Here is a 25,274-nt window from a genome sequence, read left to right as displayed (position 1 = left end):
CCTCTCTCTCCGCTCTTCCCTCTCTCTCTTCACGATTTGATTTGCACTCTCTTCCTTCCTCTCCAAAAAGTTATTCTTCCACTCCTCCTCGCTCTTTCTTATCCACCTCTCCGACGCTCGCCTCCTCATGTATCCTATTCCCCAATCCGTTCTCTCAAGTCTGCTTTACGTTCTCTCCTTTGCTCTATTCCTTTCGCACGTACTTCTTTCAGTTTTCTCTTTTTTCACTTTCCCTTAGTTTCGGTTTTCTTTCGTCGTCGTCGTCTCTCTTTCGCTCGTTCACTCTCTCTCTGCTAATCGATACCTTCTTGTACAAAGCGCAATTCCCGGGTTTACAGTAAGATTCTTACAACAAGAGAGATCGAGAGGAAATAGAACAAACAGAGAAAAAGCACAGAAAAAACCAGATATGCGAACGGGGGAGTCGAAAGACTGACTATTCGAGGTGAGTGATTGCGTGATCCATGAGAGCTTCTTTCGTCGGTAATAGTTGACCGCACGCTGTCGACGTCGGTTGAGCTTGGGAATCGAGTTGAGTTGCTCCTCTCCATTCACATCGGTACCCAACTTCGAGGTCGATCGATTGCGACGGGATTGCTGATGAGGAGGACGAAGGAGGATCGATTGACTGAGTGTCGGTAGTCGATTCGGGAACGAGTTTGATAATGGAATCGGGAGGTAAAGTCGGTGGAGGAGTTTTCGATTTCGGACGATCTCCGAGTAAAAGGTTCGAAACTGTTTCTTCTTCCGAATCGAGATCCTCCTCCTCTTCGTCCTCAACTTCCTCCTGTTGACCCGCTTCGATCCTAGCTTTCCTCTCCTGTTTGACCTGTCTCCTCGCAACTACTTCATCCCATTTCCCGGCCTTCTCCCTAACGCCTCTCTCATTCATTTTCCTCCTCTCAACCCTAACCAACTCGACCTCCTTCTTCATCCTCTCTACCTCCAATTTCCATCTCCTCACTCCCGCCTCATAAAACTTCTCCTTCTGCCTCAACCCCTCCCCAAGTAAACCCTTCAACCTCTCCGCTTCTGCTTCTGCTACGGCGGCTTCTTGGGCTCGAGCAGATGCGGCAGTAGAGGCGATACTGTATTGTTCTTGAATGTAGGCCATGTCTTGTTGGGCTGAATCTCGAGAATTCTTCAGTTGTTTCGTTAGGAGAGTTAGAGAGGTGATTTCTGAGCGAAGTTTCGTGGTTTCTTCGAGGAGAGGTCGGAGAGTGGAGAGTTCGATGGAGGAGACAGAGACTTGAGAACGGAGGACTGTCACTTCTTGTTCGAGTTGTTCTCGAGTCTGTGTAGAACAAACAGTCAGAACTCAAGAATGAACATAGGAAATGTTGAATTCTTGAGACTGACCATTGAAGAAACGGAGAGAGGGGAAGGAGCCGAAGTAGAAGCTTGAAGAGTGAGAACCGCATCGACTGCAGGAGTTTGACCTCTCACTCGATCAGGTGCGTGATTCAATGAACCTATTTCCCCTCAAGAAACCGTCAGCTCCGAAATCGATTCGTGAGGTCAGAGCTCGAGAGACTCACGAGCAAACTCGACCGGAATCGTCGTCGTCGGTGATCGTTTCAATTTGAAAGTCCCATCCCGAGTATAAAGAATGATGAAATCGACTCTTTCACCCGCATCCAACAATTGTCGACGAAGTTCGAATGCCCAAAAATCAGCTCGAGAAAGCGGTCCCTCTTTCATCAGTAACCAGTCGAGTATCAGAGCTGTTTTCTACTATGCGAAGAAAGAGAGAGAGAGACTTACCTCCATACCCACGAGGGTTTCTCAAAAACCTCACAATCTCTTCTTTCGTTCCATCGCTCCCTTCGATCTGACTCGAAGCGCGTACCAACTCGATCAGATCGTTAACTCCTTCGAGACTAGGTGCCGGGATCGGAGAACTCGTTCTCGCCGCTCCAGCTGGAGGTAAAGGTTGCGCAGGGAGAGGAGAAGGGGATCGTTTCGTCGAAGGACTCGTTTGGTTCGCGTTCGAGTTGACGAAACTACCGACGTTTTGTACTCGAGCGATCGAAGGGGATGTGAGATGAGTAGAAGAGTGAGGTTGTTGTTGAATTGGGGGAGAGCGGGGTCGAGGTGGAGGAGGGGAAGCTGCCGCGACCGATACGATCGGAGCTGGGCTAGATTGATGAGGATGAGAGTAGCCTTTGTTCGAACGCGAGAGCGCTTGTTGGATCGGAGGAAGTTGAGCAGAAGACGAACGAACGTAATTCGATTGAACGGGAGGTGGAGGCGGAGAGGTTTGCATCGGCGGGAGTTGCTGGTAAGGTTGTCGTTGATAATTGTTCTGATACGACGAGGCGTTCTGTTGAGCGGGAGGAGGAGAGTATTGAGGTTGAGAACCCGATCGTTGAGCAGAAGGGGAATAGCCGTAATTTTGATTCGAGTACCCATACGCCGGCGATTGGGATTGAGAGTATTGCTGTTGCTGTTGAGCGTACGCTTGTTGTTGATAGTACTGTTGTTCCATTCGAGCTCGTTTCGCTCCTTCTTCCCGTTCGTCCTCGTATTCTCGTTTGATCGACTGAGCATGCTGATGAGAAGAATTTGATCCTTGGAAGTGGGACGAGTAAGGGTAACCTCCTCCTTGTCCACCAGATCCTCCTGCTGCGCCTCCGTAGCCAGATCCAGAAGCTCCGACAGACGGATTTTGGTATTCGGGATTCGAGTTCTGTTGAGGTTGTCCTCTTTGTTGATTCGGTTGATACGACGACGACGAGGGATAACCAGAGTACGAATAACCGCCTCCTCCTCCTCCGTTCGATCCTCCTCCTCCTCCTTCTCCAGCATCATTCGCTTCACCTTGCGATTCAGCTGCAGCTCCAGTCTCCTTGACCGCATCGATCCGACTTCCCGCAAGACCTCCTTCATAATCAATCACTTCTTCAAAGTCGACCGTCGCTGCCGGTGCTTGAGTCGCAAGAAGATCACTCGCGAAATAATCCTCGTTGAACTCACCCGGACTGAAATCGTCATCGTCTTCTTCCTCGTCATCTTCCAAGTCTCCTTCCTCGGTGACAGCCTGAACGGGTTGCGAAACTGCAGCGACGGCTGCGACACCTCCTCCTCCTGAACCGACTTCGACGGCGATAGGAATCGGAGTAACGATAGGTCTAGAAGCTGGACGTTTCAAGAGTTGAGATCCCGATCCGTTTCTCGTTAATGATCGATTCGAATTGGTAGCGGTAGCTGAAGGGGAGACGTAGGACAATGCAGCGGAGGCGATAAGTTCCGCTTCGAACGAAGTTAAAAACGCTGGCCGATCGTCCTCAATTCGCCCGTCGTCGTCGTCGTCCTCCTCCTCTGTCGGTCCATGGACGAGTTCCAATCGAGATTTAACGAACCTTTGTGGAGGAGCAGGTGAGTGATCGAAAGCAGTTCGACGTTGTTCTTGAGATGCGGTAGTGCGATAAGGGGACGAATCTGGATTCTCAATCTCATCGATTTGGGACGATTCCGGTTGTTGTTGAGTCGAAGCGGCGGGGAAGAACGCAGCCGGTTGAGGAATCGGGACACGTCGGAGGGGGCGGCGGGAAGTCGAGAGTTCTCTTTGCGCTTCGGCTTCTTCTTCCTCCTCCTCCTCCTCCTCATCCTGATCGAGGTTGAGCCCAAGGTCGTCGTTTTCCTCTTCTTCCTCGTCCTCGCCGATTGAATCGTCTCGTTGTGAATAGTCGTTGAAGATTGGAACGTCGTCGTCTCCGCGAGAGAGATCACTTTCGAGATCGAGATCGGAATGATTCGTTCCGGGTGAATTGAACGAAGGGAAAGATTGAGATTGCGATTGGGAGTTGGATTGAGATTGCGAGTTGGATCGGGAGGGAACGACGACGGTCAGAGGAGGAGGTTGAATTTCGGCTGCTGCAGGAGAGCTGTCGCGTTGAGATGCGGGTTGGGTTTCGGGTTCAGGTGATGATTCGATCAAGGATTTTGTGGGAGCTGGTTGAGAGTCGGGGATGATCGAAGTGGAAGATTCGCCTGAAGATGCGAGAGGTGCGACTTCTGCTTCTTGGACTTCGACGGCTTCGACAAGCTGTGCCTCTTTGACGACAACAGGAGCTTGTTCTTGTGAAGCTTGGAGGCTCGAAAGGGTGCTTTCATCGTCAAGTTCGAACGTGACTTGTTTCGGTTTCGTCTTTGCTTGAGGAGGTCGATGGTCGGCCTTCTGTTTCTTTGATCGATGAGCTTCTGTCTCTGGTACAGCTGGAGTAGACGATCCTGAATCGGGAACGACTCGTTTCCGGTTGATTTTCGAGATTTGAGGAGCGGGACTCTTCGAAGCGGTTTCTTCTCGAGCTTGAGGAGGAACAACGACATCGTCAAAGAGAGGCTATCACGTATCTACTGATCAGTCGACGCTCGACTCAGACTCAGAGGGAAAAAGATGGTACTAACTTGAGGATCCGGAGAGTCTTCCTTCATTTTCATGATCTTTTTCCCTTTCGCCCTATTCTGTTTCGCCCGTTTCTTCTCCTTCGCTTCCTTCTTCGCCTTGTCCTTCTTCGCTTTCTCCGCCTGTTTCCTTTCCTTGCATTTCTGTTTCCCTTCCGTCTTCCACGCTTCGATCAATTTATCATTCGCGTTCGATTTCGGTTCCTGTGACCACATCCTTTTTGATCAGCACTGCATCAGAAAGAGAGCAGACAGAAGAGAGTGTCTCACCCATGAAGGTGGCCAAGGTTTCCCATTCTCATCCGTTCCCGCCCATCGAATATGGTATTGATCTCTCGTCTCATCCAAAATCTCGAGCGCTTCCCAAAAACCTTGAGAATCTGCTTGCGCTACCTCCAACTCCTCCTCCTCCTCCTCGTCTTCTTCGTTGTCTTGAGTTTCGGGTTCTTCCTCGCTACTCTCTCCGTAGAGTTTGTTGAATTTCGAGGCTTTTGATTTTGATTTTGAAGGTTGAGTTTCTGAAGGTTCGACATTTAACGAATTTGCGACATCTTCCCCTTCCGCCTTGATTTCACTTAAGCTGAGTCGACTACATTAGGCGTACGAGTCGCGTAGTCAGCGAAAAACAACCATGCGATAGAATCGACGAGGGAGAGAAGATGGGGAAACCAACTCACCTGGAACGTCGACGCGCCATACCTGTCCCTTTGAGACCTGTTAGTTCCTGTGAGTCGACCGTGTTCCGGCGTCGAGAGCTGGGAGATGCGAGAGAGATGTCAGTATTTGAGATCGCCTCGGGACAGTCGGGAAAGGCGCAGGGACTCACCTATATGAGATGACTGACCGCGTAGCTTGATGAGACCTCGAGGAAGATTGCCGGGATAGAGTCGAGACGAGCGGGATGGACGGAGAGAAGCAGAGAGTAGTGAGACCATCTTCGAGTATTTTTCGATATTCGAAGCACTTCTTCCCGGACGCTCGTGGAGATTGTTGACAGAGTCTACGGATTACAGTGAGCTTTCCCCAATTGAACAGGAATTCCCCATCAAATTTCGATAATTATTTTCATTTCGCACCAACAATGCTTTTTCCTCGTACGCTGTTGATCCGATCGTCGCTATGGTTACAACATACCAACTATCTATACTCCACAAGTCCTGAGAAGCCTTTGACGCCCGTCAATCGAAAACGCTCCCATCATCTTCAGGTTTCGGTCGTTTCGCGGCTTTCTCCCTCTCTTTCCTCTCCTTCTCCTCTTCTTCTTCCCTCTTTCTCTTCTTATACCTACGAGACCAGTTCAACCAATCGTCAGCGGGACAGTCCCTCACGTCGACGCAGAAGGACGACCCCAAAGAGAGAGGGAAGAGAGAGACTTACAAAGCGCTCGAGGGATCTTTTTCCGGATTCCTAGCCCATTTCAACCTCTTATCAATATCCTTCACTTTCTCCTTCTCCACGGGGTTCTTTTGTTGCCATACAATCATCTCTCCAATCTCTTCCAACAGTTTCATCATCTCGTTTCGTTCGAGTTTTTGTTGGGAGGCTTTCGATTCTTTCGAGGAAAGGTAAGAGTCGACGAGAGAAGGGGAGACGAGTTGGAGACACGAGAGGGCGATTTGAGAGGGAGAATGGATTAGTTCGGCGGAGGTGTGACGGGAGGAACGGAGGTTGGATTGAGATTTAGAGACGCTCGAAGCGACTGAAGAGGGATCGACACCGGGGCATGTCTGGAATCACGAGTATGTCAGTTATTTGTAGAGGAGGAGGATCGAGCGGAGTTGTGTGCGAGAGGGAATTCACTTGTAAATCGAGTAGAATCCCATTCAACGCCAAATGAGCGTGATGGACTTTGTATTCGAATTTGAGGGACTGAGAAACGAGGAATTCGAGGGACAAGATATCTACTGGAGGTGTCTTGACCCGGGCCGAGAAGGAATCGATCGAGATTGGGAAATTTTCAGTTTTCGTCGCGAGGAAAACGCATGTCAACCTAACGTCCCCCTCATCTCAGCTTACTCAGGCTCAGTCCGAGACGCAGAGAAGAGTAACTCGACGTACATGATATTCTTTGGGTGGTAATCCATCACAGTGTTTCCGAGGTAGAATCGTTTGAGATAACTCATCGCCGTCGCTTGTACCATTTCTGGGAATTGAAACGCTCCGCACATCGCCTGGATCTGCGTCAGGTAGTACGTCACGAGGAGTTGTTCGTCTTGCACTGTGAGGTACTCGATTTCGGCGGAGGAGGTGGGAGGTGGAGTTGGAGCGGCGGAAGGAGGATTCGAAGATGTCGAGGGTTCGGAGGGAGCCGAGACTGTCGTGGAAGCTTGTTGGGCCTATCACACACGTCAAAGCGGGATTATTCGTCAGACAGGGCTAGCGGAGGAGCAAAGCTTGGGCAACAGAGGAGGGAGAGAGCTATGCGAACCTTTTCTTCCTCCCAAAGCGATTTCATCCTCTGCACCGCTTGTACGTTCAACTCGTTCCTGACTTTCTCGAGCCCTTGTTTCGAGTATCTCCAGTTCCTGTAGCGCATTCTCGATCAACTGTTAGCGGGGAGAGAGGAGGGAAAGAGGGGAAAGCGGAAACGAACCTAAACTGGGACGATTGAGGGTAAAGCTGAATCGGATGAGGTGGAGCAGAGGAGGAGGAAGGGACCGCCATAGTCGCTAGTGAGGTCCGTAAGAGGCGAATGAGAGGTAAAGGAGCAAGAATCGCATCGCCAAACTTCTTGATCTTGTAACCCCATCTCGACCCTTGAAGCACCCTCTGAACGCGTCTTTCAGCAGCTCACAGAGCCTGCAGTATCCTTGAGTAGCGATCGCCATCGTCTTCGCTCTCAATCTCGACGCAGAACGCTTCATCAAACAACTTGTTTCCTCCCTCCTGTTTCCGCCCTGTCCCCTCGATCAGCCCGAACGATGAGCGAACGATCGGACTTTGAACGGGAACGAGATCGTCTCGTAGCAGAAATCGCAGAGGTAAGCTCCGCTCAGTCTCGCGCGAACTTCTCCCGACTGACTCTCATCCCTTCTTCCCTCGTGACGATGATAGAGTCTCGCAAAAGCCGTTACCTCAGTGAACCAGCTGAATCGAAACATCGAGAGCGTCAATTCAGTCGGACAACAATTCGATTCCGTTTCGAATTTGTGGACAAAGTTCAGTCAAGTCATGTACCAACCCGTTGGCTCACAGGTACGTTCACGAGCCTTGTATTCCTCTGGTATACCTGTTGGTGGCTGATACGAGCTCGTCGTTGTGCAGGAGGAAACGATCGCACCGGAGCGGATCCTCGAGAGGGATCAAGATCAACAGAAACTACCCGCTGGCGTAGTACCAGGAGGTGGAGACCCTATTCTTAGTGCATCGACGAGTTCGCATAGATAGATGGTAGAGTGAAGACAGTATATTACAGGGTTGTTTCTGAGGCAGTCTTTCTTGTTGTTGTAACGAATTCTCTTTCTCTTCTAGGCCCAGACTGATGACGAGTCACGATTCCACAGCATACGAGAGCGTGTTCCAAATAGGCTATCGCGGAATCTACTCTTCATCCTCCTCATCCGAAGTCGGCGCGATCCTTCGTTTCTTATACACTTTCTTCTCCTCCCTCTCTGCCGTCTTGCCATCCTCAACGATCACAATCTCGTCATCCTCCTCCTCTTCCTTCTGCGTTTTCTTCCCAGTCCCTCCTCCTCCACCTCCAAAGAATCCCATTAAACTCTTTTGTCCCTTCTCGACGCTTGCCTCTTTCTTCCCACCTCCTTTCCCTTTCCCTCCTGTTGCTCCCTTCCCATTCTTCCTACTCGCAGTCGCTCCTCCTCCATTCCGTGCCAATTCCCAGACCTTGAACATCGCACCCCCTAAACTTTCTCCCTCTACTGCAGTCGAATCAATCCATTTTCCCGTTCCAGGTAAGCTCTGAACGAGCTTTCCCGCTTCTGTCCCTTCTGCGTCTTCTTCGTCGTCTTCGCTTGAAGGCTTCTTGGGTTTCTTCTTCTTGGTCGATTTCGATGAAGAAGTTGATTTATCGACGACGAGTGGAGACGATCTGAGTTTCGGGAGAGAAGGAGAAGTGAGGACGAGATGGAGGATGTGATAAGTTCGGATAATATGACTGTAGACATGCACGACTGGCGGTTCAACGGATTTGAAGCTTTTGATTTTGAGCTCATCGTCTGCGTCGGTCGGAGAAGAGGTTGAGGCGGAGAGGAGGAAGGAGGAGGAAAGCGGTAGGAGCGTCTGGAGTAGGCTTGTGAGGTGTTTCGAGCGAGTTGAAGGGGTGGATTCGGAGGAAGGAGGGAGATCGACTGAAGGGAACTCGAGGAGACCAGCTAAGAGACCTGTTCATAGCAAATGCCGAGACATATGAGTATGATTGTGAGCTGTGCGAGGACAGAGAGAGGGTGGCAAGCTGGAATACTCACCTTTCTCAGGTCGTTTCATGACTAACACTTTTCTATCTTTCTTCCGAGCCTTCTCGTCATCTCCTTCAGTATCTTCCGACGATTCCCATTCGACGAGACACACTGCAGTCTCTTCTTCCCTCTGTTTCTTGCGCTCTTTCGCCATTGGGTAGATTTCGACTCCGTGAGCTTTCAGGTCGTCGTCGCCAGCTGGGAGCGGCGAACATAGAGTGCAGAGATCTTCGAGATCTACTTCGATAGCTGCTGGTGATGTAGGTTGTTTCGATTTGGACTTGTGAGCGACGAACCTAGCCTGCGAGTTCTCCCGAAAGAGCGTCAACTTTCAAGCTCTCGAAACCGCTGGACCAAAGAGAACTCCTCTCACCTCTTGATAGCCTAGACATTCCTCGCTAATCGGGCACTCTCCACATTTCGGGTTCTTGGGTGTACAGACCGTCGCACCTAATTCCATCAATCCTTGATTCCAACTCCCCGGTCGGTTCTTGATGATCTTCTGCCCTTCACTCTCACTCGAGTCGACGTTGTCCGGAACAAGATGGTCCGCGAGAGCCCAGATAAAGGAGGTAGTCGATTTCGCGGTTGCAGGAGCGTGGAGAGCGGTGAGGCGGGAGAAGACTCGAGTAACGTTTCCGTCGACGAGAGCTGATCGGTTGCCGAATGCAATAGAACTGATCGCTCCTGCAGAGTAAGGTCCTCTGCGCGGGTAACTTCCTTAGTCAGTCAGATTGAATGTCTAGAGAAGAGCTTGAAAACTCACATTCCCTCGATCGTGAGCAGTTCTTCAACCGTTTCCGGGACGAGTCCCTTGGAGTTCTTAACGACAGTTTGTGCACCTTCGAGTAACCGTTTCGCACGAGAGTAGTATCCCAATCCAGTCCAAACGGCGTTCACTTCATCGATTGAAGCTTTCGATAATGCGATGACAGTCGGGAATTTCTCGACCCATCGTTCAAAGTAACTGATCACGGTTGCAACTTGGGTTTGCTGAAGCATGATTTCACTGACCCAGACCTGCAAAACGCCAATTCTTGAGTCAGTCTTCTTTTGCGAAAGGAAGAATGAATCGGAAGCGCAACTCACCTCGTATCCTCTCTGACTTCTCTCTTTCCTACTCATCTCAGAAGGAACAACATCACTGCGCCAAGGCATCTTCCTATCCTCCCTTCGTTCGTCAAACCATTTCACCAATTTCTTCTGGATCCTCTCTGCTTTCCAAGCTCCCTCGACCGATCCAGCGAGTTTCTCTTCACTCTTCTTCTTCTGTTTCTTCTTCGGTGGTGGTGAGCTCGCTCGAGTGGTGGAAGGGCCAGGAAGAGCGTCAAAGAAGACATGGTAAGACGCGGAATGAGGTCTCATCGGTAGATCGGCGAGACTCGACGCGAGATGGGAGTAGCAGGGATGGGAAGTGTTCGGTGGTCGTAAGGGTGCAGCTACTGTAGTCGATTTGGGAGCTTTACGAGGCGGCATCGCGACGAGTATCGAAGTTTGAAGCCTTGGAGAGCGAGTCGCAAACGCCCGGCGACGAATGTTCAAGATAGGGCTGCTGGAGATGCTCCTGGAGAAGGTTGTAGTATCGCGAGAGGTGTAGGAGGAGAAAGAGCTGAAAAGAGATGAAAGTTCTGATCTGCTCCTCCTCCTCACTGCACTCACTCTACGTTCTAGGAAGCCGCTACCTCTGTCGTTCAGGTGCTCGAGATCGATCACCGACGAGATCCGAACCAGCTAAGGCCCGTCGACCTTCTAACCGAACTCGGACCGACGACCGCTCTCTCTCTGCTCGATCTACTCGCTCAGCTCATACTTGTCACGTTCCTGAACAGTTTATATCGACTCTGACGCCCTTCAATGCTCTACGGCCGCCGAAGGAGTCGCCCTGAGTCGCAGAGCGCAGCCAGACTTCGCCCTCATCTCACAACCTCCTCTACCTCGACCACGATGCACTCTCTCCACCCTCCGCTAGCAGATCCGACGCACAAGTAGATATTATCGGATAGAGCAAACGAGCGAACAAGCAAATGCACAAATAAACGGATGAATGACCAAACGACCTCGAGCGATTCTGTCACAACGAACTATTCGACTCCTCAATCAGTTGATCCAACAACTCCTGCAGCTCCTCTTCATTGGGATCCTCAGCTTGGGCTTCCTCGAGTGTTTCATCGAACCACGATACCTCCGGCAGTAAGAATTCGAGTGACTTCCTCTTTCTCCCTTCCGCCCTCGTCGCGGCCCTCCATTTCCTCGCGATCGCTTTATGGGCCTGACTCAATCCGTCATCGAAGATTCCAACACTGCTGCCAACCAAATTAGTCTGATCCCATCTCATCCATTCGTTGCCGACTCTTAGTGATTCCTCGTGTTCTTCCTTCCACTTCGCTTCGGTTGAAGAATCGCTGAAACCAGTTCCGACGAGGATGGGCGCATTCATTAGGCGCTTCCGATGTGAGGATGAAGGTGATCTGATCGAGGCCACAGAGGATGCGCGCCAGTCCGAAACGCCCATTCAATCGATTTTGTAACTGAAGTGCCGAAGTCATCTGAACGCAAGGAGGCGGATTAGTCGCTTGCACTGCTGGTCAGAGGTGAGTACGTACAATCTTGTCTATCTTGTCGTAGTCGAGGCGGCCGTTGACCGCTTCTCGTCTGTTCTCAACAAGCCAGACAAGTCTTCATCTTCAAAGCGAGACGTCTGGACGTTTGGTCGCTCTCGCATTCGAGCTCTACGAGAGTTTGCGAAATTTAAGCTTACTAGCCAACAACGTGAGCTACCTTCGTCCACCCTTCTCTTGACCGTGAACTGAAACGTTTTCTGCTGCCCTTCCTTTCAGGCCTACTCGAGCTACGACCCTCACAGAATTGACACGACTTTTCCTCTCCTCTTCTCCCGCCCTGACACACGAGCTCCGCCGTTCCTGACGTGTCACCTTGTCGTCTCATAGCATCGACTGCGAAGATATCTTCCCTAGAGCGTCACGAATGCGCGAGACGGGCTTGCGATGTGCAAGATGCGGATGCGCCTTCGCCAAACTGAGTGAACCACCGATAGGGCTTGCAATGACTTTATAATCGTCTCGAATGCTTCGAGTTATCGAGAGCAGTGCCCACTTCTCCGCTGGTCGAGAGAACTAGAACGTCGACATTGAACAATTCTGAAACCCTGAAGTTTCCTTCCTCTGCTTGCGAAATGCTCTATTCGGAGGCACTAACCTCTCTGCGATCGTAGTCAATATGAAGATTGATAGACATCAAGTATTACAAATATGAAAGAGAGGCAAGTCTAAAGAAGAAAGAGTAACGAAAGAACCAAATCCCAACCTTTCTCCGTTCCATTCTGCGACGACCTCGATCGACAGCCTCCCATAGACGAGACTCAAAGAAGATCATGGTAAACGACGCGCTGACGAGCGGTCAACACGGGAGTCGAGATTTTCGAGAGAGATGCGGAGGTGCCGATCGCGATCAACCGTTCGAGTTTAACGATATTCTCTTGGGTGTGTTTGATCTCTGCCTGGAGGTTGTTTGCAGTGAGCGGATCTTGTTCCGGGGCTAACTTTTGCTGGAGGGATTTAAGGTGATCCTGGTTCTGCTTGAGGTAGGCCTCGTTACGCGCTAAGGTGATCGACTTTCGTGCCTCTGCAACCTCGATGCAGAAGATCTGGTAAATACGCTATTGCCGATATCAATACGCGGTCAGCACGAGACTACTGGTAAAAGGCGAGGACGTGGGGAAATTACAGAATCGTCGTATGAATAAGCGAGTTCTCTTGGACGCCAGGTTCGACCGGCGAGTTCTTCAGCTGCCGCACCGTGTCTCGCGGGACACTTTTTCTTGTGCCGTTCCATGAGTGGAGTCCAAGCGATATGGCACCCTTCGCATGCAGGCTTTGCATTCTCGTTTACGTGGAGCTTTCGCATGTGCTCCTCTACATCCTAGCAAAGAGCCAACAAGGTCGTCAGTGACTCGTCGGAAGAAGGGCGAGGAAAGGAGTGACTGGTGACGCACTGACGCTTTCCCATGAACAGAACACCAGTTGCACCAGAGTACCGTGAAACTCTCAGGAAGATCCTTTTCATCTACCATGTAAGCGTCTCTAACCGCGGGCTGTACACAGCGAGAAAGTCTTCAGGGTCGGGGAGAAGAGAAGAACCGGCGAATCTCGAGACTTACAATTGGTTTCCTCGAGTGTGAAATGGGCCCTCCTTCCTTGTTATTGCACCACCATTCGCCTTGAAGATGATGAACAAGCCTGAGAGGCGTGAAATCGGGGGGACTCATGCTGATCAGTGATTGAAGAGGGAGAAAGAAGAGAAACCAGATAAGGAGTTCGAGCACTTCGATTGAGCAGGAGCCGCTGAAGCAAGAGCCGCTCTCTCCAAGAAGCGTGGACCCGGAGATCGAGGTCCCAACGAGATCATTGCATATTGAAAGGGATCCGGCTTCGAAGGGGGTTCGTGGTCCTTGAAGTGATCGCTGCAAATCGACTACAAGAGGCGATTTCTGCGCCGTTGTTGCATCGGATCTGTCTAGAGAGTAGTGACCTGTGTGCGTGACCGTTTCGTCCCTGTTACCGGAGCAGCATGCCGTCAGAAACGAATGAAATTCTGAAAGCTCAATCAACAGCAAACTCACCTTGTCCTCCGATCGCGTGCCTGGCGTACTTCTTCGACTCGCTGCAAGCTTCCCAAGAGTCGTGTATCATACGTATGCGAGCGTCTCGTCCAGTATTCGTTGCACTTTCTTCTCGTCGAGTTCCGGAAATTCGTTGTCGCTTTTCGTCGTAGATTTGAGTGTCCTATGTCGAGCGAGTTCTTCGATCGACCTCCTTAGGTATCTGATTCAATTTATATCGCGCATCAGTACGCATAGTCCTCAAAGTCGGCATCTAGAAGATACGAGACGAAAATCGGAAACTCACCTCGGATCTCGACAAATCTTCGCCCACCCTTTCTTCTTCATCTCATCCGCGAGATCGCTCTGATGCGAGTCCATCAACGTATCGTTCGGTACCAAGATCAGTTGTCTTTGTTTCCCCTTCTTCGAGGTGGATTGAGAATTCGGGAGAGGTCGAAGGAAAGAAAGGATTGAACCGGCTCCTGCAAACCCACGAATGCAAGATTGTCAGTCACGGTTGGCTTGAACGACTAGTAGAGCATGAACTCACCTGCATGGCTGATTACGAGGTCACTTTGTCCAACTCTCTCCTCTAAATCGTTCGTAAACCTCACTACTTCCACTGAAACTCCCTCTACCGTTCGCTTATCCATCGAGAAGCCATCTGGTAGACTCGAGTGACCTATTTGAGCGTATAAAGTTGTGATGTCGAGGGAAGAAGCGAGTTGAGAGATGAAGAGAGGGGAAAGAACGGCCGAGACGAGTGAGGGGAATTGAGTAGAGCCAACGGTCAGCAGCGCAGTCTTTGTCATCGTAGTCGTGCTTAGTCGAGGTCGGTATCCGTTTCGAGTGTCGCCTTAGAAGAAGAAGCGAATTCGGGAAGTCCTCTTCCCTTTCTTCCCGATATCATGCCTCCTTCGACCTCTAACGACTCGCCAACAGATTCGATAGATTCGTTTACTACTGGAGAATCTCACTTGACGGAAGAAGATGCGTCAATCAACGATCTCTCGTCGATACTCCCTCTCTCCACTAAAGCCCTTTCGGCTCTCTCGAACCTCGCCCGGTACAAGTCTCCGTACAAGGACAACTACCCACACCCGGAAGGAAGAGCTGCCGTGTTGATTTGTCTGTTTGGGAACCGGCAAGTCGAGAATTGTCGAGTGAGAAACCGACGCGAGCTAATCGGTTCTTTCGCAAGGTGGATTGTAGAACCGGCACGAACCTGAATGTGCTCTTGACGACGAGAGCTGAATCGCTGAGAACATTCGTGAGTCTCCTTCACTGTCTCGAGTTCAAGATTGGCACTGATTCTCTCGAGTTTGCAGCCGGGTCAAGGTTCGTCGTTTTCCTGTACTGGACGGAGCTCTTGACTGACTAGCATTTGAACAGTCGCGCTACCGGGAGGAAAGATGGACTCTACAGGTGAGCTGTCTCGACCAACTAGCTCGCTCGAACTAGACTGAAGAATCTTCTCGCTCCAGATATCAACCTTGAAGCGACGGCTCGTCGTGAAGGTTAGTCCGACGTCTCCCTCTCTCGATATGTACCAGCTGACACCATCGTTCTCGCTATAGCTTGGGAAGAAGTTGGAGTTCCGATCGATACGACCCGGATACGATACCTAACGACATTACCTCCCTTTCTCATGCGAAACCTCTCTCTCGTCACGCCCGTCGTCGTCTTCATTCTCGATTACTCCCTCAAGGTACGCTATCACTCTCTCGTTCTCCCTTCTCTAGCTGACATTCCCTCTCGCAGCCCGAGTTGAACTCGGCGGAAGTTTCAGAACTTTTCTCCTTTCCACTCGAAGGTTTCCTCCTCTCCTCGCCTCGACCTCCCGTCTTCAGAGAGCCTCCAATAGCGTGCACTCAAGAAGGTAGACCGTATCATACAACAGAAGATTACAATTGGTACGATGGGAAACCTCATCGGTTTCATTCGTTCGAAGCGGATCCGAAACCGATTACGGGAGTTACGGCGGAGATGTTGATACATACCGCTATGATTGCATAGTATGTCTCTCAATCATCCTCCAGAGGAATGCTTGCGTACTGACTGTGAGGTCGTTCGCAGCGGAAGAGAACCGGAATACGAATTGGGAGCGACTGGGGAAATGTCTCATCCTGAACTGATCGAACGGGCGATGAAGGATCCTCGATGGGAACAAGTGAGACGGGAACAGAGGGAACGGGAAACGAAGAGACGGAAAGATTGGGAGGGGACTTCAACTGCGCAAGTCAGTGCGAAAGGAAGAGGGAAATTGTAGAGAAATTCGTTTGGCTTATTTTTGGTTTTCTGGTTGCATTTAACAATTTGTTGTTAGTAATTCGGTACCGGATGCCGGAACAGAGAAGCGAAGTGCAAAAGAAGTTCGGCGGGAAGCGATCGAGAAAATGATGCAAACAAAAGTTCTTCTTTCTCTCTTCCGCACTGATCTTTCGACTCTCGACTCATTCGAATGCGACGCGTGTTTGGGGTACTCTTGACCTCTCTGATAGCGACAACAGCTCTCGCAGACAACAAGATCTTCTGTGAGTTGAACCTCTCTCTCTCTTGCCCTGAAAATTGACTGAACCCTGACCGAGTTTATGATCAAATCTTTCCTTTGGCGTTAGATGCTTCGGCCGTTTCATACTGTTCAGAATCTAGGGCTATAGAGGTGGAAAAGTTCCTCCTAGAGTACGACGATACAGCGAAATCAATCTCTTTCGATATCTCGTGAGTACTCCCTCTGTCTGTTAACTCGGTCCCCGCGTACGTTGACTCCGCGTACGTTGACTGACTCTCTCCTTTGTTCGCTCTATCACAGAGCTGCATCAGTCGAACCGAATCTAAGTGAGTAGCGGCTTCTCTTCCTCGCCTGTGAATCAATGACGCTCGTTTCGAAGGACATGGGAACAAAGGAAGGCTTGGCGCTTCACAGCTCTCATAGGTCTACAGAGTCTACAGGCAACAGGTTGTAGCACTACAGGGCGGGGGAACGGGCGAGAGTGGAGGTGTTGAACGATTTTTCGCTTAGTTGGTTGCGATCGCGAGGCTAGGAAAAGGATATCAGATCTGTAACGGTTACAAGGCACTACGTAATCCTAACGTTCTCGTACAGATTTGACTGACATTTCGCTACTCTCGTCGCATTCCCCTTTCACCTCATTTCGCACGAACCCTCTCTCTCTCTCGCAATTTCACCTCTCATTAGATGCGATTCTCAACCTCGAACTCATCGCCTACGGTATCAACGCTGTCAACACTACCCTCAACCTCTGTGATCTCCTGAGCGGAGTTCTCTGTCCTCTCCCTCAGTACGATTTCGTCGGATCCGCAACTATTCCACTTCCAGCTGCGGTTACCGATAGTATAAACATTCCCGGGATTGGATTCTTGATCCCTGACCTACAAGCTACTGCATTTGGTACGTTGAATTATTGTCTGTGTCGAAACCGAAGACAGAAAACTGATTCTCATTTCTTCTCAATCTGAATCAGTTCGTTTACTGCGAGTTGGAGACAATTCAGAAGCCGCCTGTCTACGAGTCGATCTCTCGAACGGGAAAACCGTCCGGTGGTCGTCCGTCAGTTGGGCCCTTGGAGGTCTCGCACTCGGAACCGTTCTCCTCTCGATCCTTTTCTTCCTCGTCGGAACTCTCGTCTACCCTCCCGCAACCGCCGCCCTTACTTCTCTCGCACACGGTTCCCTCTCCCCTGCCGTGTGGGCTTCCCTCGCTCGAAGAAAAGAACGTCTCCTTCTCTTGACGAATCTCCTTCAATTCGCCGCGACGACCGGTATCCTTTCCCTCGATTATCCAATCATCTACGATTCCTATACGGCAAATTACGCGTTCGCTCTAGGACTGATTCGGGAGACACCGATTCAGGAAGGGATCGATAGTTTGAGGAATGGAACCGGAGGGAATTTGACGAGGTTGGCGGGATCGAGGAACCTTGTTGGAGGAACGGACTCGACGAGAGGGATCTTCAATCAAGGTCAGAATGGGAATCAGAGAAGGAGCGTCATCGTACCGGGTCAGGTTCCTTCGATGGAAGATGTTACGAACGCTTTGTTCGAAGGGATTGGAAGGGGATTGAAGGGATATTCGGAGGCCGTTGGTGAAGCGGCAAAGAGACTAGTGAGGAGACAAGCGGCGGACCCGACTTCGGCGATCGCTATCCCAGCTGTTCAGCAGCAAGATACGATCAATGCCGTCAATTATGGAATTCCTCACGCTCTCGTCAATCTGTAAGTTCTCTTCCAGTGCGCTCGATGTTATCGAGCTGATGGAAGTGCGCTTACAGCGACATGTCACCCTACAACGCATTCATGACGGTGCTCATCAATTTCCTCTTCCTCATGGCGATCGTACTCGCTCTCGCTCTCCTCGGTGGAATCTTCTGGGTCATCCTCACTTCGATCGCGAAACACAAGGCCAAGAGAAGAAGCCGCGAGCTAGGAGAGATTAAGAGGGAAGAAGAGAAAACCGGTTGGAAGGGAATTGGATGGAGAGGAATGGGGAGAAGAGGAAGTGGACCGTTCGTGAGCGTCGTCAGGGCGGGTAGTTTGAGGTTACTACTCGTTGCGTGGTATCCTCTCGCGCTATTCACGTTCTATCAGTGGACTATCGGAACTGCAGACGTAAGCGTCTTTCTGAAAAGGCGGACTTCGATTCTCGTTGCTAACCTCGTTTGTTGCTCGTCTCTCCAGTCCTACGCACCAATCGTTCTCTCAGTGTTCACTTTCCTCTGCATCGGTCTCGCCCTCATCATCCTCTCCCTTCGATTCATCATCCTCGCTCGACGAGCCTGGCGTTTCAATTCTCCCGTTCCTCCCGCGTCGTCCGATCCCCTCGAAGCCGGTCCTCACGCCGAGCTGCACTCATCTCCATTCAAATCCGAACCTTCTCACTCCTACACGACTCCCAACCCCGGCAAAGCGCTCCCGAAAGCTCAACGACGAGAAGTCGAAGATCTAGCCGTTGGAGAATTACTCGTCGTCGGTGGAGCGAGTTACGCCCCGTTCTGGAACGCGTACAAATGTAGATCACGGAAAACGACGGCGGGGAGAAAGAGTCAATGGAAGGGAAGAGGTTGGTGGTTTGGGATTATCGAACTAGTCGTCGTTCCTTTCGTTACGGCTCTGTTCGTTGCTTTCGCTCATGTGAGTTTTCTTTCTCCTTCAATATCGTCATTGGAGGTGAGAAGGCTCATCTCGATTTCGATTGAACTAGGCCTCCGGGTGGACTCAAACGGTCGCTTTACTCGTTATTCAATCCCTCCTCTTCCTCGCCCTTTGCATCTGGACACCTTACGAAGACAAGAGTTCGAACGCGACCCATATCTTCCTCGCCGTTTGGCGGGTCGTCATCGCTGGGGCTCTTATCGTCTTCAATGAAAGTATCGGGTTGAACGAGATCGTTCGGTGAGTCTCTCTTCCCTTCCCCTCTTATCAAGACTCTCCCTGACTCCGATCTCGCTTGACAGTGTCGCGGTCGGAGCTGTACTCGCCGTGATTATCTCGGTCCTCGTCATCCTCTTCTTCATTCTCCTCCTGATCGATTTCGTCCAACTCATCATTTTCCTCGTCCGAGGGATCAAACTTCGACGACACACCGCTCGAGTCGGTTCGAGACCCTCGAACCCTTCCTACCACTCCGTAGGAGGTCCTCCTCAAATGTCGGCGCAAATGAGGGAGAAACCTGAAGATAGAGTCGACCACACCGATGGAGATTCCTCGAGTAGGGATTCACCTCCGATCGCTCATGGTGATAGACCGTTCGAGAGGAGTTCGATGACGCTAGGGAACGATCAGGTAGGAGGAAAGAACGGAGCGACGTCGACAACGAACGGTTCTCAGTTCAATGAGCGATTGTAAAACTCCCTCGCTTTCAAGACAGACCCTTTCCCACCTTCTGCTCCATATTGTATATAGGTTTGCTTGCTACCATGGAGGATCATACATCGGATCGTTCTCCTCTCGGCTCATTTTATCTATAGATTTTCTTTTTCGCATTCCCGTCGTTTTCCTCAAAAACTTTCGCACTACTGTTGTCACTCTCTCGGCTCTCTACATCTCAATCCCTCATGGATCTCGTCCTTTTTTGTTGAATAGATCGCATTTCGTTTTCTCCTGTCGTCTCTCTGCACAACTACAATAGATCCATGGTCGACGGATTACTTTGAGAGAATTAGCGCGCGTAGAGTCAACAAGCGAAATTCGTGTCAACCTACTTGAGCGAAATTTCTTCTCTTCTTCTCCCAATCACCAATCGAATCAAACCTCAACTTTCATCAAACTCTCTCGCGCCCTCAAAGGCCGCACAACTCTTTATCACTACACTTTCACCGACTTGTGCATGTGAGTATCCGTTTTTCCGAAGCTCCCTGTCGAGAGAGAGGGAGATAAAGTTTTTACCTCGGAACTGACTCATTTCCTCCTCTGCCAGGCAAGTGGTCTCTGCAGGCGAAACCCGTCTAGATTAGTGAGTAAACCTTATCCTCGCCCTCTTGAGTTCCCACTCTCCCCGATCAGAGTGAATCGCGAGACTTATCGATCCCGAATCTTTTTCCCTCGCCTCGCTGCCTGCCTGCCTGTTTAGCCTCGAGTACTCTGCCGTTTCCAAACAAACCGCCCAATCCTAAACTACTCCCCCTTTCACCCACCCTACTTCCAAATTCTTCACCGCACTCTAACGATGCTCTCACTCCTCCGCCCTTCCGTTCCCGCGCTCAAACGAGTTGCTCGACCTTCCCTCATCCGAACCCTCGCAAACGGTACCGTCTCCCCCAAATCCGAGAACCGATTCGACCCGAACCTCCCCGCTACTCTCCACTTGAAGTCCGGCGAGTCGTTCACGGGAAAAGCGTTCGGAGCTCCAATCTCTCGATTCGGTGAATCCGTCTTCTCGACCGCGATCACTTCGTACACGGAATCGATGACGGATCCTTCTTATCGATCTCAATTCCTCGTATTCACGACCCCTCTCGTCGGAAACTATGGAGTTCCCGATAACTTCGCTCCTGAAAACCTTTCACCGAATGGTCCTCCCGTCATGCTCGAATCGAACGGAATTCAATGTGCCGGTATCATCGTCACGAACTTGGCCGAAAAGTACTCTCATTACCAAGCCGTCGAATCGCTTCACGAATGGTGTGACCGACATGGAGTACCTGGAATTACCGGAGTCGATACTCGAGCGATCACTACTCTTCTCCGAAACCGAGGTTCGACTCTCTCGAAGCTCGCAATCGGAGCAGGACACGACGTTGTACCTTCGGCGGGAGAATACTGGGATCCAGCCGTCGAGAACCTCGTCGATCAAGTTTCGACGAAAGAAATCTACACTCTCAACCCTGAAGGGGACGTCAAGATTGCTCTCCTCGATTTCGGAGCGAAAGCCAACATTCTTCGTGCGCTCACTCGTCGTGGTGCGGCCGTGACCGTTTTCCCTTGGAATTACGATTTCAACAAGGTTCGAGATCAATTCGATGGCTTGTTCCTCTCGAACGGACCTGGAGATCCTAAACACTGCATGGAGGCCGCAATGAACCTTCGAGCGACGATCAACGAATGGGATAAACCCGTTTTTGGAATTTGTATGGGTCATCAAGTGATTGGACTCGCGGCTGGGCTCGAGGCGTACCGAATGAGGTTCGGAAACCGGGGTCACAATCAACCGGTACTTGCTCTTGCAAACTCGGGTAACATCAAGGCTGGAAGGGTCTACGTCACTTCGCAAAACCGTGAGCTATCTTTTCCTGCTTCTTCCCTTCTTTCCTCTCCGCGGTGACTGAACTCGATCCCTCTCGTTGTCTAGATCAATACGCTCTCGAACTCGTCGATCCTTTCCCCAAGGGTTGGGAACCTTTCTTCCTCAACGCCAACGACGCTTCCGTCGAAGGAGTCAAGGTGAGCGAGCCTCGGGAAGACTTCACTGCATCTCCTCCATCACGGTTGCTGACGTCATCCGCGAATTCTGCTCACAGAGTACTGAAGCTTCCGGTAAACGTGTCTGGGGAGTTCAATTCCACCCCGAATCTGCTGGTGAGTTCTTCCGTTGTCTATTTCCCGAATCCAGAAGATTCTGAAATGTACGTCTCGGTTGCACCACAGGTGGACCTCTCGATACTATTCACATGATTGGTGATTTCGTTGAAACTTGCCGTGCTGGAACTCGTTAGTCCCCTTCTTCCCTTCGTCTCTCGTCTCTTCCCTGACTGACTCCCTTCTCTTTCGCCCTACCAGACGCCGGAGTCGGATTACCTACCGGAGGAATGGCCGCTGCCAAGATCAAGAAGACTGATCTCGAAGCTGGTCTCTAGATTACCCTCGCCCCCTCTCTTCTACATAGTTTCGCTTCTTTTGAACCTCGTCCGCCTTCTTTCTCCTTCACTGGTTGTATCATTACTTAGCATGGATTTCTCCCTCCTTATAATCTTCGTCGCAAATCAAAAAGCAACTCGTTTTCCCCTTCACAGAAACGAACGAGAGAAACCTTGCGAGATCAGCGTTTTTCCACTCTCCTTCACCACTCTCTCGCTTCTCTTCGCCGACTTCCGACAGATGATCAAGCCACAAATTGTCGTAGTGAGTGGACTAGGGAACTGTACCGGTACGGGTGGAGAGACTGCCCGATTGTTCGCTCGAGAAGGATTTCGGGTCGCTCTCGTCTCACGTCCTCGCCGCGAAGTGGACGAGCTCAAAGCCGAGATCAATCAGAATGGTGGTCAGGTCAGTCCCAGCCCCTTTACCGTGCTAGAGGAGGTGGTCTGACTCTCCCCACTTGATCGGATCCGGCTTCTTTCCCTCTCTCTTGAGATAGGCGGAAGTCTTCAGTTTGAACGAATACGATTACGATTCGATCACAGAGGTATTCGAGAAGATTCAGAATGTATGGAAAGATGCGAGAATCAAATGTTGCGTTTGGAACACTGCTCAATGGTTCGTTCGTTCCTTCTCCTCTCTCCTGTCTCGTTCGCGGTTCGAGGCTGACAGATTGGACGAGGGAGTAGGTCGAATATTCCTTTCCTAGATATCACCAAGGAAGATATCGAACGTTCAGTGAGGATCAATATCGTCGCCGCAACGGCGTTTTCACAATCCGCTGTGAAAGCTTTCCTCGCAGAGTGCGTCTCTCTCTCTCTCTCTCCCAACAGTCACCCACTTTGGAAGCTGATGGGAGCTGGCAATATGTACAGGGGTAGTGAGGAAGAGAAAGGAGGAACTTTGATCATGACTGGAGCGACTTCAGCGTTGAGAGGAAAAGAAGGGTTTGGTGCGTTCGCGGCCGGGAAACATGGGTTACGTGCGCTGAGTCAGGTGGGTCACTCCCTGAACGTCTGTTTCTCCTTTTGACGACTGACGCGGGATGGTTCCCTCGTAGTCGATCGCGAGAGAGTACAACTCGCAAGGAGTTCACGTCGCTTTCGTCGTGCGTTTCCCCCTTCCCTCTCTATCTCTGACGCTCTCGCTGCTTTCTTTGTCCACTCATTCACCTCCCGAATTCGTCGCCAGATCGTCGACGGAACAATCCTAACGACCCGCACCTCAAAACTCTTCGCTTCTCGTCCCGACAAATCCTCAAACTGGCTTCACGACGAAAAACAACGACTCTCCCCGAGCTCGATCGCGAAGACTTACTTGTGGTTACATCGCCAGACTCCGGATTGTTGGACGCTCGAATTGGATCTCAGGTGAGCTCGATTTCGGATTCATCCTTTAGCTTTCAGCTTGTTGGGCGAAGTCTGATGAGTCGATGTCGAGTCCACTCCTTCGTAGGCCTGCGAAGGAGAAGTTTTGAAGACCGTGTATCGTTGACAGACACTTCGAGTTGCTGCCTCTCTGAGGCTCTCGAATGTCAAACATTTGTGATGCCTTCAGGTCTGCTCTTTTCGATTGGCCGTCATGAAGCTCATCCTGCGTCGCAACTCGATACATGGAGTCATGGCGATGTCGTCCCGAGAGCGCTCGACGGCGAGAGCAGCTTGCGCACGGAGACGCGAAAAACGGAATCCGCGGAAACTCGGGCCGCGAAATTCTTCTTCTCGTTGCATCCGACCGCTTGAGCCACAGCGCTGTACCTCCACGAATGCTTTTCGGTACGAACTACAACTTGGTCCAAGCTCGGTCGTCATCCTCGAAACTGCGAAATTCAAGTTCTCTCTCTCCGAAATTGCGACGTCATTTCTAGCTGAAGTTTTCCCCTCTTTCTCTTCAACTTCTGCCTCCCTCTTTCACCACTTCATTACTCACTTACAGAACATGTCTCTCTCCCCCGACACCAGCGACCCTTCAGTCCTCGACCCCTCGAAACGCATAACCCCATCTCTCGAAGCGGACGAGAAAGATGTCATCAGTCGAGGAGCTCACGTAGCTTGGTCTGCCGCATCTGCAGGATGGTAAGCACTCCCTCTTCAATCAGCATTCACCTCCGGCTAAACGGTCCTCGCGTTCAGGTTGTACTTGATCGCAATCCCGTTAACTTTCTTCCCCCGAGTCCTCAACCTCATCTTCGGCTCCCTCTTGACCGAAATGAACAAACCTCAAGCACTCGAAGGTACGGCTCCCGAAGCAACGATCCGAACTTTGAACGCCCTCGAGAGGAGTCTCGCTCATTTCGCCGGAATTTGCTGTTTCGCTCTTGGGTCACTCATCGTCATTCAAGTGAGCTCACTCTCACCTCCATTTTACTCTACACCCTTGACTGACCGCCTTGTCTGAGTAGTCGGGCGCTATCCCTCTCACTTCGTCCCTCTCGGCTCATCAGGGCGTTGCTCAATCCCAAAGCGCGGCTCCCTTTCGACAACCCACCATCTTCCTCACCACCGTCTTCTTCAGCGTCCTCGCGTGGCAGTCCTACGATCTCAACATGAAAGTCGCTGCTGCTCCTAGTGCCGCTTTGAGCGTTCACGGTCTTTGGGTCGTGAGTTTTTCTCCTTTTCTTTCCTCGCACCTCTCTATCTCCCTCGACTGACGCGCCGTGTGACTCTCGATAGCTCCTCTTCGCTCACCAAGGTCGAGTCAACAAAGCCGGGAAAGGAGCTTCGTCGTTCCCGTTCAAGAACGCAGCGGCAGAGAAAGAGAAAGCGAAGAAAGCTCTTTAAAGCTGGAACGGACGAGGTTCAGAAATTGTACATAGTTGATCGCAAAGTTGGAAAAAGACACGATATCATTTAACCACAGTAACCGTACTCGGCCTCTTGCGAAGCTTGGGTCGGTGCGAGCTCTCCCGAATTTTATTATGCTTCTTCCTCGCAACTCGTCGCACGATCGAGCACGTGTCCATCGGCTTGAAGAAAGCTCAGCGATCGTCTGTGGGCGGTCTCGTCGTCGAGAATCTGGTTTTGGCGTAGCTTGCGACCAATCTCGTGAGTTTCCCAGTTGAGTCGGTCTTCTCTCTTCCTCTCCTCATGAACAGTTCTCGCTGACCCTGGCTATTCGAGCTAGTCTAGTACCATCTCTACTCCGCTCCTCAGCGCTTGCAGAGGTTGTCACCGCGAAAGCCGCGACAAGTTCTCGAAACGATGTCCCCTTTTCGTCTCTTCCTCTTGTCGACTCTCTTTCCTCTCCTATCTCAGCTTTTCGACAATGGCGCTCGTAGCGAGCTCTGACGATCATGCAAGACTAGTTCCACCTCGTTTCATTCGACAATTCCGCTTTTCACTTTCTCGTTTTCCCGAGTGATGTCCCATGTCTCTCTTTTCTCTTTCTCTTCCCCTCTCTTCGCAGCTCTCTTTGCGCAGTGTCCTCTCAGTCGCACAAAACCTCTTCCTCTCTTTCTTCCTCTTCTTCTCTCCTCACAGCTCTCGACCTCTCGACTTTCTTGGATCCACCTTACATTA

General features: G+C 51.0%; 12 protein-coding genes across 12 annotated transcripts; 6 read left to right on the top strand and 6 right to left on the bottom strand.

The window, feature by feature from the left end:
• Nucleotides 1–436: 436 nt before the first annotated feature.
• JCM6883_002464 (uncharacterized protein) lies at nucleotides 437–5,104 on the bottom strand (the record flags this gene model as incomplete). The annotated part of the gene is made up of 7 exons (XM_076632300.1): nucleotides 437–1,294; nucleotides 1,360–1,472; nucleotides 1,539–1,694; nucleotides 1,765–4,345; nucleotides 4,411–4,611; nucleotides 4,678–4,996; nucleotides 5,085–5,104. The coding sequence occupies 7 exons, from the start codon at nucleotides 5,102–5,104 to the stop codon at nucleotides 437–439; spliced, it is 4,248 nt and encodes a 1,415-aa protein (XP_076487640.1).
• Nucleotides 5,105–5,585: 481 nt separating this feature from the next.
• CCL1 (TFIIH complex kinase subunit CCL1) lies at nucleotides 5,586–7,071 on the bottom strand (the record flags this gene model as incomplete). Its single annotated transcript, XM_076632299.1, has 6 exons — nucleotides 5,586–5,691; nucleotides 5,785–6,134; nucleotides 6,208–6,397; nucleotides 6,466–6,743; nucleotides 6,836–6,932; nucleotides 7,001–7,071. 6 exons carry the CDS (start codon nucleotides 7,069–7,071, stop codon nucleotides 5,586–5,588), a joined length of 1,092 nt encoding a protein of 363 aa, XP_076487639.1.
• A 257-nt stretch (nucleotides 7,072–7,328) lies between these two features.
• On the top strand, nucleotides 7,329–7,794 carry DAD1 (Dad1p; the record flags this gene model as incomplete). The annotated part of the gene is made up of 3 exons (XM_076632298.1): nucleotides 7,329–7,388; nucleotides 7,462–7,602; nucleotides 7,672–7,794. The coding sequence occupies 3 exons, from the start codon at nucleotides 7,329–7,331 to the stop codon at nucleotides 7,792–7,794; spliced, it is 324 nt and encodes a 107-aa protein (XP_076487638.1).
• Nucleotides 7,795–7,947: 153 nt separating this feature from the next.
• JCM6883_002461 (A/G-specific adenine glycosylase) lies at nucleotides 7,948–10,298 on the bottom strand (the record flags this gene model as incomplete). Its single annotated transcript, XM_076632297.1, has 5 exons — nucleotides 7,948–8,747; nucleotides 8,832–9,123; nucleotides 9,196–9,526; nucleotides 9,589–9,842; nucleotides 9,912–10,298. The coding sequence occupies 5 exons, from the start codon at nucleotides 10,296–10,298 to the stop codon at nucleotides 7,948–7,950; spliced, it is 2,064 nt and encodes a 687-aa protein (XP_076487637.1).
• A 595-nt stretch (nucleotides 10,299–10,893) lies between these two features.
• On the bottom strand, nucleotides 10,894–11,259 carry JCM6883_002460 (uncharacterized protein; the record flags this gene model as incomplete). Its single annotated transcript, XM_076632296.1, has 1 exon — nucleotides 10,894–11,259. The coding sequence occupies one exon, from the start codon at nucleotides 11,257–11,259 to the stop codon at nucleotides 10,894–10,896; it is 366 nt and encodes a 121-aa protein (XP_076487636.1).
• A 942-nt stretch (nucleotides 11,260–12,201) lies between these two features.
• Nucleotides 12,202–13,107, bottom strand: JCM6883_002459 (uncharacterized protein; the record flags this gene model as incomplete). The annotated part of the gene is made up of 4 exons (XM_076632295.1): nucleotides 12,202–12,498; nucleotides 12,567–12,761; nucleotides 12,835–12,933; nucleotides 13,000–13,107. 4 exons carry the CDS (start codon nucleotides 13,105–13,107, stop codon nucleotides 12,202–12,204), a joined length of 699 nt encoding a protein of 232 aa, XP_076487635.1.
• Nucleotides 13,108–13,527: 420 nt separating this feature from the next.
• ALG13 (N-acetylglucosaminyldiphosphodolichol N-acetylglucosaminyltransferase catalytic subunit ALG13) lies at nucleotides 13,528–14,255 on the bottom strand (the record flags this gene model as incomplete). The annotated part of the gene is made up of 3 exons (XM_076632294.1): nucleotides 13,528–13,663; nucleotides 13,748–13,925; nucleotides 13,994–14,255. 3 exons carry the CDS (start codon nucleotides 14,253–14,255, stop codon nucleotides 13,528–13,530), a joined length of 576 nt encoding a protein of 191 aa, XP_076487634.1.
• A 96-nt stretch (nucleotides 14,256–14,351) lies between these two features.
• JCM6883_002457 (NUDIX hydrolase) lies at nucleotides 14,352–15,712 on the top strand (the record flags this gene model as incomplete). Its single annotated transcript, XM_076632293.1, has 8 exons — nucleotides 14,352–14,587; nucleotides 14,656–14,713; nucleotides 14,772–14,781; nucleotides 14,836–14,868; nucleotides 14,928–14,960; nucleotides 15,021–15,151; nucleotides 15,205–15,458; nucleotides 15,520–15,712. The coding sequence occupies 8 exons, from the start codon at nucleotides 14,352–14,354 to the stop codon at nucleotides 15,710–15,712; spliced, it is 948 nt and encodes a 315-aa protein (XP_076487633.1).
• Nucleotides 15,713–15,904: 192 nt separating this feature from the next.
• On the top strand, nucleotides 15,905–19,308 carry JCM6883_002456 (transient receptor potential ion channel family protein; the record flags this gene model as incomplete). Its single annotated transcript, XM_076632292.1, has 9 exons — nucleotides 15,905–15,977; nucleotides 16,062–16,164; nucleotides 16,256–16,281; nucleotides 16,643–16,855; nucleotides 16,929–17,679; nucleotides 17,736–18,072; nucleotides 18,142–18,594; nucleotides 18,665–18,855; nucleotides 18,918–19,308. 9 exons carry the CDS (start codon nucleotides 15,905–15,907, stop codon nucleotides 19,306–19,308), a joined length of 2,538 nt encoding a protein of 845 aa, XP_076487632.1.
• An 820-nt stretch (nucleotides 19,309–20,128) lies between these two features.
• CPA1 (carbamoyl-phosphate synthase (glutamine-hydrolyzing) CPA1) lies at nucleotides 20,129–21,755 on the top strand (the record flags this gene model as incomplete). The annotated part of the gene is made up of 5 exons (XM_076632291.1): nucleotides 20,129–21,176; nucleotides 21,251–21,342; nucleotides 21,420–21,477; nucleotides 21,547–21,609; nucleotides 21,679–21,755. 5 exons carry the CDS (start codon nucleotides 20,129–20,131, stop codon nucleotides 21,753–21,755), a joined length of 1,338 nt encoding a protein of 445 aa, XP_076487631.1.
• A 241-nt stretch (nucleotides 21,756–21,996) lies between these two features.
• On the top strand, nucleotides 21,997–23,233 carry JCM6883_002454 (uncharacterized protein; the record flags this gene model as incomplete). Its single annotated transcript, XM_076632290.1, has 7 exons — nucleotides 21,997–22,164; nucleotides 22,256–22,374; nucleotides 22,446–22,559; nucleotides 22,632–22,752; nucleotides 22,817–22,864; nucleotides 22,948–23,126; nucleotides 23,212–23,233. 7 exons carry the CDS (start codon nucleotides 21,997–21,999, stop codon nucleotides 23,231–23,233), a joined length of 771 nt encoding a protein of 256 aa, XP_076487630.1.
• Nucleotides 23,234–23,694: 461 nt separating this feature from the next.
• JCM6883_002453 (uncharacterized protein) lies at nucleotides 23,695–24,536 on the top strand (the record flags this gene model as incomplete). Its single annotated transcript, XM_076632289.1, has 4 exons — nucleotides 23,695–23,831; nucleotides 23,889–24,096; nucleotides 24,158–24,355; nucleotides 24,429–24,536. 4 exons carry the CDS (start codon nucleotides 23,695–23,697, stop codon nucleotides 24,534–24,536), a joined length of 651 nt encoding a protein of 216 aa, XP_076487629.1.
• Between the last annotated feature and the right edge of the window lie 738 nt (nucleotides 24,537–25,274).

This window comes from Sporobolomyces salmoneus (assembly GCF_050403485.1).
Source record: "Sporobolomyces salmoneus JCM6883 DNA, S_salmoneus_JCM6883_v1_ctg25, whole genome shotgun sequence".
Taxonomy (NCBI): domain Eukaryota; kingdom Fungi; phylum Basidiomycota; class Microbotryomycetes; order Sporidiobolales; family Sporidiobolaceae; genus Sporobolomyces; species Sporobolomyces salmoneus.
Note: the sequence above shows the minus strand (reverse complement) of the source record. Positions and strands in the feature narration are given on the sequence as shown.